We start from the raw sequence: 13,643 nt of genomic DNA, 5'->3' as shown, positions 1-13,643 counted from the left end.
TGGTTTCTTTTCATTGTGTCATATGCATCATATGATGTGTCACATACATATAATTAACTTCCTTTTCTTGAATCACTAATATATCTGATACAAATACTTTTTAGAAAGATAAATATTTGAATGATGGCATAGACTTACCTAAGACATGGGATACTGTCCTTCATCATTCCTTCACATGCTACAGTGTTGGTACTGCCTGAAAGGCTCTTTAAAGAAGGAAGCTGGGAAGAGGCATCTGGAAACTGGGGAATTATTTCTGGTTCAGGAGTAATGATATCTTCTACTTCATACTGAAGTCGTACCTCTAGTGACTTAAATAAATAAAAAGCTAAGTCACAATTTAATAAAGAAAGCTGCTGGAAGTTTTATTACTTTCAAATAAATATCAGTAAATCTTATTTCCTTAAAAACAAACAAACAAACAAGCAAAAAGCAACAAAACATTTATCATCATCATGTGCAAGCAAAGAATACTGTCATTTGTTATTTATACAGCCTAACAGCCTAACATCACATAGGAACTTGGAGAATTAATTAGGTGTATTCTTCCAGTGCTGACTTTGATCCAAGCCTTTTCTTGTAAGTGAAAGGAAAGATTACAGCTTTCCAGAACTTAATCTGAAAAGACATATTAATTACTCACTCCCAAATAAACAATATTTCAGCATAAGAAGGCATCATTAAGGATCAATTTAATGAAATTTTTGTCTATTGTCCATTTTATTTTTTTCCTAAGCCAATTAATTAAATTATCATCAACTCTTTCTCTGTATTGCTAGTACAACAGAGTCTCTACAAGACAGGTTTTAGCCAGTCTGCAGAAGCTGAACAGTGTGAGTAGTACTGGTCCATGAACTCCATCTGTCCATATGTGGGTGTCAGGAAATCAGAGGTAACAGCACAGAGTTCCATATTCCTTAGACTGCACATGAGCTTGGCAGATTCTAGAATGCAAAATCTAAACATCTTAACTTTCAATCTCTGGATAGGGAAAAGGAGACCAACCAAGCTTAACCATCCTTCAATTCTTTCCACTAATTCAGGAAATTTTAACTGAAGGAATTTCAAAACAGGGGAAACTGGGCAGGGAACTCAAATCTATATAAGTAATCATCTAAAAAATAAAATCATGATAAATATCGGGTAATTCTTGGATAATTTGTGAGGTAGAAAGGAGAACTCTAGAAAACAAAACAAAAAAAAAAAGTACAGCACTTTAAGAGTTAAGGTCTTGGGAATACTAGCTAAATAGTAATTTCAGTGCTGGTTTCTTGAAGTGATCAGAAGCAATTACAGATGTAGATCTCCTTCTTAGTAGTTTCTCACCGAGACATCATCTTCACCAAAATCAAGATGGCAGCACAAAGAAGCTAATTTGTATGAAAATCAGGAGATAAGGATCAGTACACTGAAGATTTGCCTATTTCTCAACCATTGTGTTGTAACATTTCAGAAAAAAGTGATTTTGCTCAATCAGAAGAGAAAGTGTCCTTTCTCAAATTTTCACTTTTGCTTCCTCCAAGCAAAATCTATACATATTTTTTTGCCTGAATCAGCTTAGAAGCCTACGGACAACATTTGCTTTGAAAGAGTGAAATATCGAGTTCAGGAAAATCTAATCTTCTGGAAGTAATTGCTGCTGTCTGAAACAATTTATAATGCTGTCTAATGTTTACGAGGGAAGGGAGTATGGGAAGAACATGTTCTTCTGCTGACCATGTTAGAAGTGCCTAATTCTTCTCTGGATATTTTTCTTTGTGTCTTCCTTTTTCTACTAAAAATCATTTTGTTACGTTCTATCACCCACTTACACACAGAAGGAAAAATTGTGGCACCAATTTATTTTGACACACTGTAGAAATCTTTTTTTGATAATTGAATCAATATGTTAATTGATTTTCCTTTCTATGGTCAAACTACTGCAAACTTATTTTGTATCATTCCTCTCAAGAGCTTTGAAGGAGAGCTTTACAGAGGAATCATAGACTGATCACTGAGAAAGTGATCTTGTTTAATATATACCTAGATATCTTTCCTGGACTGGATGGAATGGATTTAGATAATAAAACAGCAACAAATGCTTTTCACATAACTATATGGCAATGACTCGAAGGTTGGATATAAACCAGACTTTGAGTCATGTGCATACTACTTGTCTCCAGAATCTGACATGGAATGACACAAATAACACTTATATTCATGAAGTCCCAGGCACAGCCTGTGCCTTAAGGCATGTTGAGCAGTGGACTTCCCTGCTACATGGAGGAACCTCAGAGTAGCCTTCATGCTTCCCATTCATCATAGCAATGATGTTACAAGACTGATGGCTCTCAAACATGGTGTCTATTAAAATGCTGGAATTTGTAGATGGAACTCAAGCTATGTTCAGGCTGGTTGCTACAGACACTAAGTGCTAGAACTTGGGCTCACCTCACGCAGCAAAGTCCTGAGGCTGGCCAGCCCAGTCTGAATATAGACAATGCTAGGCGAGCTAAAGTCAGGTATGTATTCCAACAAAAACTCCTGTACTTTTTGTTAAAAAACAAGCAAACAAACAAACAAAAACAATACTAAAACCAAAACAACAAGAACACCACTTAGGAATGAAGACTTGAATGCTTGCAACAAAAATGGTGAAACAAGAGATGAGGCTCATCTCAGGGATGCACAAAATCCAGGAGAACTCATTGATTATGCCAAAAAATATTAGATGATACTAAAACAACTCTTCACAGAACAATTCCTTATATAAATGTTTCTTAAGTACAGATGAAATCTGAGAAACTGTTAAATTGCACACATTATTATATTTTAGAACACACCGGGTCTGCTGCAACTCAGCTGAAAATCTAAAAGATGAAAATAAAGAAAATAAATGTTAGGTAATAAAAGATAAGGTGCATTTGCTGTGAAATAGTATATGAACATTGAAATGTAATGATTTTAGCAGCATTATGTGTGAACTGGTCAATAAGGTGAAATTACTGTTCATTAGCTTAAAAACCTTCCTGAAAGGATGCCTCAAGCTAGCTTAAAAATTGCCTCTGGTGGAAAAACGAGAGGAAAAAAGCAGAACAACTACTGGTAATGAATCTCTTTACCAACTGGCACATGATTACAGGCCAAAAGTGGCACAGATGTTTTTGCCACGCTAGAACTATAGACTTTCTAAAGGACATTAAAATAGTGTGAAAAGGAAAACTTTTGTCAGGGAAGGTGTAAATGGAATGGAATGTTTGGGTCAGCCATGGGGATTTTTTGAGAGCCAGCAGACATGAAGAAAGACCTTCTGGAAAGAGTGTGTCTGGAAGTTGCGGACTATTCTCCAGAGTCAGAAACTGGCAAGCCAGAAGGAAAGGCAGTCATGTTTAGATTGGCTTTCTCTTAAGAGTCGTCTGCCGTTAAGTATTTTAGACTAAAGAAAGATTTTTTTACATTTTAAGTGCCATTGAGCCACACTGCTAGAAGTGGTTGTGGCTCCTGTGAAGAAATGCAGTTTTAAACAAAAGTCTGACATGCTGTAGAATGATGATAAGTACAAGAGGACTGAAGTGCAGTTAAAAGAACATGAACTGTATGATTCTACCTCAAAAGAAGTGACTGCATGAGACCTGAAGACAGAAAAAGGAATATTTGAATAACGCTGAGGATCATGATGCTTAATAAAATAACAACTACTTAGCCATAAATCACCTAGCATTTCAAATAGTGTCTATTTTGGAGGAAACAAAGTCAGTCTAAGTCAGAAAAAAAATAAACTCTCTTAATTTTGTTAAAGCCAGTGATAATTTTCAGTTCCCTTTCATGACAAATACTATGAACATAAATCGAAGATACTAAATACTTAATTTAAGAAGAGCAATGTTGTCTGATAAAACATACATCCATCAGTATTTTAGAGAAGGCAAGTATGACAGAGATTTATTGTGATCAAAGTCTTAAAAGCAATCTACATCTGAAATCCATCCTGAATTTTACTATTAAAGTGAAAAAGAAGAGAGTTGGATAGCAAAAACTCATGTTTTTATTACCAGCTTAAGTATGAGCAAGATTTCCCTCAAAATTTTAAAAATTGAATGTTCCTAAACCTATGTTTACTGAGCTTGATATTATTTTTTTCAAGTATATGAGTACAGAAAGCACTTTGATTCAGAAATGTTGTTCTTTTATAAAGGATTATGAATGACTTACTGCAATTTCTGTATTTACTTCATGTTTGCTGAATCTATAAACAACCACATATGCAGAAACTCCTGCCACACAAAAAATTCGGCTTTCGGGACACCAGTACATCATCTGAACAGCAAAAGGGTCTTCTTCCACAATCTCAGCTGTTGCTTTTCCTTCTCCCAACTTTTGTTTTTCAAAGACCTTTGATGTTTTTAATTTGTACAACATCTGTAGAGTAACTGGAATATATTAAAACATATAAAAATACTGATTAACAATAAGCAAATCAGTTATAAAATTCTTCAGTTCCCATTTTCTTTTCAGTTGTGGCATAACAAAGAATCATGTGAAGGCCTAAGAAGAGAAAAAGATGGGCATTATATTCTGATATGCAGTATTGGTAGGACACGTATTTGATATTTACAAAATGTGTATTTGTCTGTGAAATACTTAGTACTTTCTGAGGCAAGATTATACTCAGTGTTAAAAAGAGGTTCTGATGCAACTGCTGTTTTCCTAATGAGATGAGAAACTAACATTTCCTTTGTCTTGCTAGAAAGTAAAGTGTAAGAGGCATATTAAGAGAAAAAAAAAAAAGGAAAATATTCTTGGCAACACAAAGACTTTCTGTAAGAACAGGAGTTCTAAAATTCTTTGAATTTCCTGACTAATAAGTATATCTGTATTTATACCTGCATATAAAAATGTAATATCCAGAAACTTTGGTCAAGAGTACAACTATAGCACCGTGAATTTTGGAGGCAACAGAGGAATTGTAATTAGCCCCATTTTGCTTTATTGACATTCCCCTTTGCTGTGTTTTTTACTACTTTTACATTAATTTACCAGTGTCATTAATCAATCACTGCATAAGGTCAGAAAAAGTCAGTCAGGCCCAGCACCTATTAGGGTGTGTATTTACATAAAGGTAAAGCTGCTACACATGTTACTGTAATTATGCTAGATCAGTCCAGCTACCCTGTGTAACAAGCAATGAAAAGATGAAGAGTGGTGTTTTAGTTATGTAATCAGATGACAACAGAATTATTATTATTATTATTATTTTTTTTCAGTTTAAGTATATTCCAAATTTTCACAAATTGCAGCAATTACTTCTGTAATGAATTCATCATTCTTCTGTGTTTTGTGGAGGTGGGAGAGGGCTCAGGATGCCCTTAGTCTCAGCATCAAATCCAGAGAGTCACTTTGAATCAGGCATCTTGGGCCTACCCATACTAGGACTTGAAGAATTACAGAGTCATAGGACACAAGTACAAGGCAAGACTATGCCTTATGCATCTGCGAATTACTGGGCACCACTTGCACATGGGCAAGTAAGAGATGGCTTTTGAGATAAACCTGGGAAGATAAACTTGGGAAACTGCTTCAGTGGCTTAGCAATTGCCTGTCTCCCACAAATCTGTGTTTTCAGGTGCAAAATTATACAATTAAAATATGTCTAAAAGCAAAGTATTTTGTGCCTTCCAGTACAAGTAGGCTATTATGTTTGACAAGAATCCTCAAATTAAATTTGAACTCTGTTATAAAAATTAAGTCTGTGTGAATAATAGAACTTTGTAATAATTAAAACCTTGTAAATAGTAAGTATCAAGTATAGTACCAGTAATGCTGTAAGCAGGACTAAGACCAGGACATCAGAGATGCACTGAGAGTCCTATTACTGTTAAAGCAATGAATGAATATTCATGATCATCCAGGCTTTTACCTCCAAGGCCAACTCCCGTTGCAGCAACTGATTAGCGGTTTATGTTTACACCCTGTGAGAAGCTTTTTTTCCCCCACTTTTTTTCCCTTTCCTTTTCTCCTGTTGACCTCATTGCAATTTTTTCCTTTTTGATGTTCACTATAGATTGAAAATGCTGAAAGATGCAAACTTTAAATGTGGCATGTATCTTTTCTTCTTCCATTTCCCCAAAATATATATATTATAAAACAAAATATATTAGTCACTTTCTGATGTAACTTCTAGTAATGTTCAGTTGACATGGCTACACAGAATTCCTATATGAAATTAGGCTTTGGAGATAGTCATTTTCTCCTTGACCATCCTGGTGAGTGAAAGATTTGGTATTAGGCAAAAACAGAATTACCTGACAAACTCATCAGTTTTAGCTGATGTTAAAATCTTGTAAGTGTTCTTCATATTTAGCTGGAAATGGTAATACAATTAATCATGACAATTCTGCAATTGGACAATTGGAGTTAGCAGGTAGTTTAAATACCTCACAGTTGGTGTTCTTGGCCACTATGTCAGACTGTTTATTAGGGTCAAACTAAATCTCTCCGTGCCTAGCATTTCAGATAGTTTCTTTCATGCTTGTTTCTTTAAGAAATGAAAAGAGACTAACTCAGGAAAGAGTTGTTCTACCTAGAGATCTCAGTACTACTGAGGGGAGAGAATACAAGGCAACACTGCTCCAACTCTTGTGAAGTACAGACATTATTTAAACCAAAATACATTTGCTTTCATCCAAAATACATGCATCTTTAAAAATAAATATATTTTCCTAATAAGTACCATATGTATTTTCTGTAGGGAAAAATGCTGTTTTCCGATATTTACAATTACAGCTAAAATGTGTGGAATAACTTTTATGAAGCTTTTTCTTGCTAGCATGAACGTAAGTGCTTCCTAATTATTTCCTGGTTCTTGAGACTGGGCAGGACTTAGGTCTTTAATTAAGTAAAAATAAAATATTAAAATACAATTATACATCTTATCTGTAAAAAAGACTACATTATACTCAGAATAGAAGAGACATGAAAACCAAAACTGAACATTAGGTCTAATTCAGCTCACTCTTTTATATACACAAGAGGATTATGCCCTAGGTATTATTTGCTAGTACTTCGTCCTTCAGAGGTTTTGGTATGTCAGATCTGGTGTTTTAATCCCTCTCCTGGACTTTCATTCTTTTCTGTCTAATATATCTCATTAGCAATGTTTTTTCCTAATTTGCTTAATATCACCTGACTATTCCTAATTACACTACCTGAGATATTACTATGCATAATGTAAAATATCATGTATTATATATGTGTGTGCGCATGTGCATGATTTGTCAGCATTATATAAAAGTGAACTTCAGAAACTTACTGGCAGAAGCATCCCAAAACTTTACTGATCCATCTGCATGGCTTAAAAAAATATAAAAAATAAATGTGTTAAAACAAGATGCAATTACAAAACATTTTCTACTTTCAGTGAGTGATAAATATAAGTAGAAAAACTGTATTTCACTTGTGTGGTAACTCCCCATACCTTACTGACAATGTATAATGGCATATATACTAACCATAAGAAAATATTTCGTTATTAGTTTGATTGCATTAATAGAATACTTTTTGATGCATTTCCTATAGAGAACTAAGTCCCCAGTGATTTTTAAGATCACAACAGCACAAAATTAATTCCCATACTAATGCCAAGGTTAAGATTCAGCACTTTGGGCCTTGCGCTGGGCCAGCATCAGGCCTATGCACTCTAAAAATGGCATGTATATCTAACTTCGAAAAGACAGAGGGCAAGCTAATTCTGCGTAATACCTTACAGCTGCATTCTTTTTATCAGTAGAAAATCCTCCTCGAAGTAGAGTCGGAGAAAGGAGACACTTCTGTTTAAAATTAGAATAATCTCTTATCCTCCTTATTGGTACTATTGCACATATTTTTGTATCTTTTAAAGACAGCTTTTGACTATCATTGATTATAACAATTTATCAAATGCATTGCTACCATCAGCATGGCTGAGACCAGAAGAAAACACAGAATGCATCTTACAAGAAGGCTGAGTTGTACTTTTCAAGAAAACACAGAATGCATCTTACAAGAAGGCTGAGTTGTACTTTTCAGGGTGTTTTCTTGAAAATACATCAGGCATTGGCTCAATGGGGCTGCTACTTCAATCTGAATCTTTCATGGGTATGTCCCTCACTTTCAAGGTGAAATTCATCCCGGTGCACCACATCCCCACTAATCCTGTGGTATTAAAATGAATTCCCAAACCATCCCCAGACACAAAGTCACCAGAAGGCCAAAGGACAACAAGCACAGAACAGCTGGCTCCCCTTTTAATGCTTTTCTCTATGGCCCTCAAGACCAAAAAATTCTATTGCAAAGGATCCTCCTTTCCAAAGATTTCATCTTAACAAGAATACAGACTTATTTTCTAAAACTGGGGCCTCAATCAGTAATTCTTAACAGTAGTTCAGCCTTGAATACAAAGCTCTGTTTTCTACAGCAAACGGGAATTTCTGTGGTGACTTTGCACCAAGAAGAAAAACCACGTACTTCAACTGAAGAAGTTAGGACACAAATACCCTGTCAAGGGTCAATGTTTACTTATAGGTAACCCACAATTAAAAGTTCTAGACGCTAACAATTTAAAAGAACAAATCCTCAGTTTCATTCTCACCCTGTAATAATGATTTCGGGATATGTCTGAGCTCCAAGGTTCCATGCTCCACCACTGATAGGCCACTCCTAGATAAACAACAAGAACATAGAGTTTAAAACTAATCCTGATGAATTTTGCTTGGTTAATTTTTAAACTCAAGAGCAGACTTCTTCTTCCAGAAAGCAATACACCTTATAAAAGGAATGAAAATGTGTAGTATTCAAGGCTTTTAACACTTATTAACATTTTTGTATATTCATTAAGACTTTGAATTTCTTTCTTTCTTTTTTAAAAAACATTTTGGCACAGATTATGAAACTGACTTTTATGTTAACAACTAAAGTTCCAAGTTTTTAAAAGATTTCTGCACAGCTAACACTGCAAACATTCAAACAGGAACCAGAGGAAGGTGTAACAAACAGCTCTGCTACTGTTTTCACATTTCTTGACTCTTGGAGCTTCTATAGGATGCTGAATAGAACTGAGAATCTATTCTGAGGATGGAGACTACTGAAGAAGCTGGCCCAGAAAAGTGGGAAACAAGTATCTGAGCATCACGATATGGGATATGAGACAAGAATGCAACTTTCACAGATCATGAGAAATCATCATCTCTTCCCTGCCTTTGTTTACTAGTGGCGAGATTCTCACTCTCTTCCTTGATCTAGGCTGGTAAAGCAAGATGGTGGTCTGTGCCGAAAACTTGACACGTACGGATACAGGATGTGGCAGATGACATGGGCAGAGTGGGTAAGGATTTGTGCAGAGTATGACTGGGTAGAAAAATCTGGGCATACAAACTGGTTCTGAGAATACGTGGACTCGATGCATGTGGGTACAGAAATGGGTGGGTGGCAAATAATTGGCTATCTACATTCTGAGTGTGTAGGATACATAAGGATAGATAAAAAGACAAATTGAAGAAAGAAAAAACATATTTTCTTAAGTACTTGGCTGAATCAAGACCCCAAAGAAGTATATAGGGCCCAGATTCTCAGTTCATGGAAAACAAGACAGCTCCAAGGAGAATACTTCTTTTAATATGAACAGAAAACTGATGGTTTGATTAGTTTGCCCAATATTTTTTCTAATTTGTTTATTATGATTTCTAATCAAAACATAAACCAGATTAATGCTTGAAACTTATAAAGTAATTCCATTTTCTATTTTTATTTCTGCAGCTTGTATTATTTCTAAGACTCTTTCATTAAGACCTTGGTAGTTCAGTAAAATAATAATTAATATCCTTATTTAATATAATGCTGTCAACTCTTAAATTCCACCGAAGCTTTTCTGCTTTCCATTATACTCATTTTATATACTACTTCTTTCTTTGATAGAGATAACATATTCAGACAAATCTGAATTTTAAAGTCATGGCATTCTTTTAACTCAATCTGATCTGACATAACTCCAGCAGCCTTAGTCCTGTATAATGGTGGCTTAAGCAACCACAGAAGGAAAGCTGCCTCTAAGCTGCTGGCTGGACCAATTTGAAATTAGCTATTAAAGAAGTAAAATGAAAATAATTTGGCAAGATATTTCAAAGACATAAACTGTATATCTGCTTTCTTTATTTAATATATTGGTTTTGTTTACCTTAGTGCTGTATCCTTGCTTTTTATGTTTTGCTCCTACAGAATAGAGTACAGGAATCAAATCTGGAGGACAGTCGGCAAAATATTCTGTGCAGGTGACAGGTGACTCATGAATGTCAATAGGATATGGATTTTCAAAGATTGGAAAACTAGTCAAGGAAGACAATTTATTAGAAGCACTGTGATACACTAAACCATATAAGAAGACATTGTTATTTTACAGTGTATAACAATCTAAGTAAAATCATTACTCATAAAGTACATTTTCCCTTTTTTTTAAAGATATGTATTGTTTTGGTGTCAAAAATAACTAGTAAAGATATAAAAATTCTTGTATTGTGACAAGAATTCTCTTTCTGTAATGTAAATTTTCCCAACATATCAAAATCTTATTTATGAAATACAGAGGTTGTACATTTTCTAGAAGCTTCAGGTTCACACATATAATATATACTATGACCTAAGAACTACCTTTACAGCTGTGGATTTTATGTTGAACAGTTTTGCTTATTGGGTTGGTAAATTACTGATTCTACAGTGAACAATTGAAATAACAGATGAAGTTTATTTCTCACTTGCATCAGTTTGGACTGTCTGATAAGAAGGCAGGCCTCACTTCTGGCAGATTACACAATGTTATTCACAATTCAAAAATGCAAGAAATTTTGCTCTGATTCCACTTACATCCATTTTCTGTTGCTGAGATGATTGGAATTATTCTTGAAAGTGAATGATATCAGAATATGATTCACTTAAAATATTTCAAATCATTAAAGAAAAATTCTGTTCTTAGTTATACCAATGTGAATGTGGACATACATAACTGTTAGTGTTGCATGCAGAACAAAGGAAATAAGAATCAGATCCTGCATTTCATGATATGTAGTTCCTCTCTGGTATTAACACTGATTCCAATGTGAAAGAATTATTTGTCATTTAAAACAACAAATGGATTATGAAAGAATCCCATAGATCCACTATAAATCAATGTCATTATTTATTAAGATACTTGAGTAAGCATTTAAGTGGTAGTTCCTGTGGAATCTAGTGAAGTTAGGTGTGCATATAAGTACTGGTTGAATCTAGTTTCTAACACACAAGTTCAGGTCGTGATTCAGCAGGTGACCAAGGATCACTTAACATCAATATAACATGAATGTTTGAGGGCTTTACTGAAGGGATTACAGGCTTAGATTTATTCCCAAACTTGAAATCAAGCTTCTGTTGATTAGCTGATCCTAGTTTTTGAGGTGGAGGTAAACATATACAGTGAATTAACACCAAGAGTTAATGATTTTGGATAGTAAAATGACATTGCGTGATATCACTTGGATTTTTATTGTCTGCTAGACAGTTAAGTATAAATAACTTCATACAAGACTTCACACTTACTTGCTTTGTGTCAGGTCAACAACAATGAGATCTTTTTCCAAAAGCACAACTACAGCATAGGGTTCTTGAAATTCTGTAAGAGAAGAATAAAATATAAAAGACCTGGAGTTTTTCCATTAGTCATTCTAATCAAGTAAGTTACATATATGTTCTCTGAACATTCAGAGTCTATTAAACAAAGATTTGAGATCCAAATTTTATATATACATTTGCAAACTAGACATATCTGCAAAATAGAAAGCATTTGAGTAGGGCCAGATAGGAAATGAGAAAAGAAATGACTTTTGGACAGTTTTGGGGATCAATATACATAGCAGAAACAGTATTGGCATATTGAAAGTAAAGAAATAGAATGTAAGGAGGTTCCACTTCTCACTGCATTGCTAAATCCAATTATTATACAGAAAATGTATTTTTGCTGGCCAGTATTAATACTTTTTCTGTGTACTACTGTTCTTTAAAAATAGACTATGAACAGCTTGATATAAAATGCCCTCATTTCCAAAACAATTCCAAAGCAAGATTCCAAAGGAAATGTTCTCTATACCCTCATTTTAACAATAACAAGGGATAACAGAAGAAAACGTTCACAAGACTGCACTTGCAGTAGTGTACTGTGATCTTTCAGACAGTTTTCTTTTGTAAGAGAGCATTTTCACCTAAGTTTCAACTTATTCAAAGTATTGTGCTCTACAATTCAATGGTGCTGATTTTTTTTTTTTAATAACAGATGAGTTACAGTTGGTCACTGGAAAATTTGTGATCGAGAGTGCAATTAGAGAAATATTTATAATTTATTATATATAATTATTAATGATTTTTCCTCCCTAGGAAATACTTTTCATAACAAAAGCTTACATCCAGCCACACAACTGTCATAACACTCCTGTAAGTCTGCTGCGTTCAATTCAGGTACTGACGAGTTCCTTCCTTCTGTACACTCTTTAGAAGAACATATACTTTGTCTCTGTATTTAACAATTTTTTTTTGGTTATCAAAAATGAATTATTGAAATGACAAGTATATGCTTCCCTTCACTTATAGGGTACATTAATTTACATAGTGCAAAAGGTATTAAAAAATTATAAATATGAAATTAAGACTGTAATTTCAACTGCAGCAACCCATTCCAATATGTACAAGCTCAGAGTACACTCTGGAGATAGCTCATGCCAAAACGCTTAGTAAAAAGACAGCAGCTTAGTCTCCTTTCAGGCCAGCTATGAATGCATGGTGTTTGGCATTCTGTTGTTACTCCAGGCTGTAAGTAACAGGTCAAACCAAAATTTTTAAATAATAGTGTGTGAGCAGGGGGAGGGACTACAAAATGTTAATACTGGAAAGCGTCACTTTATTTGCCACAGGTAAATGAAATGCCATACTAACTTAGGTTACTGAAAATTAAATTTATTCCATGACATTGAAACATAGGCCATTGTTTTTAATATATAGTTGATTTAGCTATGTGTAGAAGATTTATTTTACTTCACTCACTGGGGGCTTAAAAAGCTAAATTTAGTTTCTTTTTTACTTACAGCTTTTCTAATGTTACTTTCTGGAGTTTTCTGTGAATTTACTTCAGCATTTGGCAGTCCCACAATATGCAGTAAAACACTTTAAGATATATACGCACATATGTTTGATTAAGAGCAATATTTCCTCACACTAGTCCATGTGTTTCAAACTTGTATCTGGAGATTTATGCATACTTCATTGTCAACTGATTACTTGTTTTCTATGTTGAGAATGCAAACAAGTTCCAGTTACTTTCAGTGATTTTTTTAATTTTTTTTTTTTTTTGAGATGGAGACGACTGTGAGAACAGAAGTTCCTGGATGGGAATTAAGAAATGAGAGAAGACTGCTTCATTTGTATTTTCTGTAAATATGTTTTGCTTACTGTACTCACCATTTGGATATGGGGTTTCACAGAGAGTTAAAAAATCAACTATGGGGTGATCCATTTCAAGAACTGTAATTGCTTTTCCATGCATAATTGTTAGACTTGGTCTTCGACAAGCCTTATCATATGACAATCCACCAGAAAATATCACAAACGGTTCACTA

At 34.4% G+C, this 13,643-nt stretch overlaps 1 protein-coding gene across 13 annotated transcripts in view; it reads right to left on the bottom strand.

The window, feature by feature from the left end:
- The window catches only part of STXBP5L (syntaxin binding protein 5L), a 198,887-nt gene that overhangs the window by 60,571 nt on the left and 124,673 nt on the right, over positions 1-13,643 (bottom strand). For all 13 annotated transcript variants that reach the window (XM_048047651.2, XM_013196367.3, XM_048047654.2 and 10 more), the window contains exons 10-16: positions 13,486-13,640; positions 11,578-11,650; positions 10,187-10,334; positions 8,606-8,673; positions 7,289-7,329; positions 4,192-4,409; positions 139-311 (exon numbers count right to left, since the gene is read on the bottom strand). In XM_048047651.2, coding sequence (XP_047903608.1) covers positions 139-311; positions 4,192-4,409; positions 7,289-7,329; positions 8,606-8,673; positions 10,187-10,334; positions 11,578-11,650; positions 13,486-13,640 — 876 coding nt within the window. The remainder of the gene's footprint in view (positions 1-138; positions 312-4,191; positions 4,410-7,288; positions 7,330-8,605; positions 8,674-10,186; positions 10,335-11,577; positions 11,651-13,485; positions 13,641-13,643) is intronic.

Source organism: Anser cygnoides, chromosome 1, assembly GCF_040182565.1.
Source record: "Anser cygnoides isolate HZ-2024a breed goose chromosome 1, Taihu_goose_T2T_genome, whole genome shotgun sequence".
Classification (NCBI taxonomy): Eukaryota; Metazoa; Chordata; class Aves; order Anseriformes; family Anatidae; genus Anser; species Anser cygnoides.
Note: the sequence above shows the minus strand (reverse complement) of the source record. Positions and strands in the feature narration are given on the sequence as shown.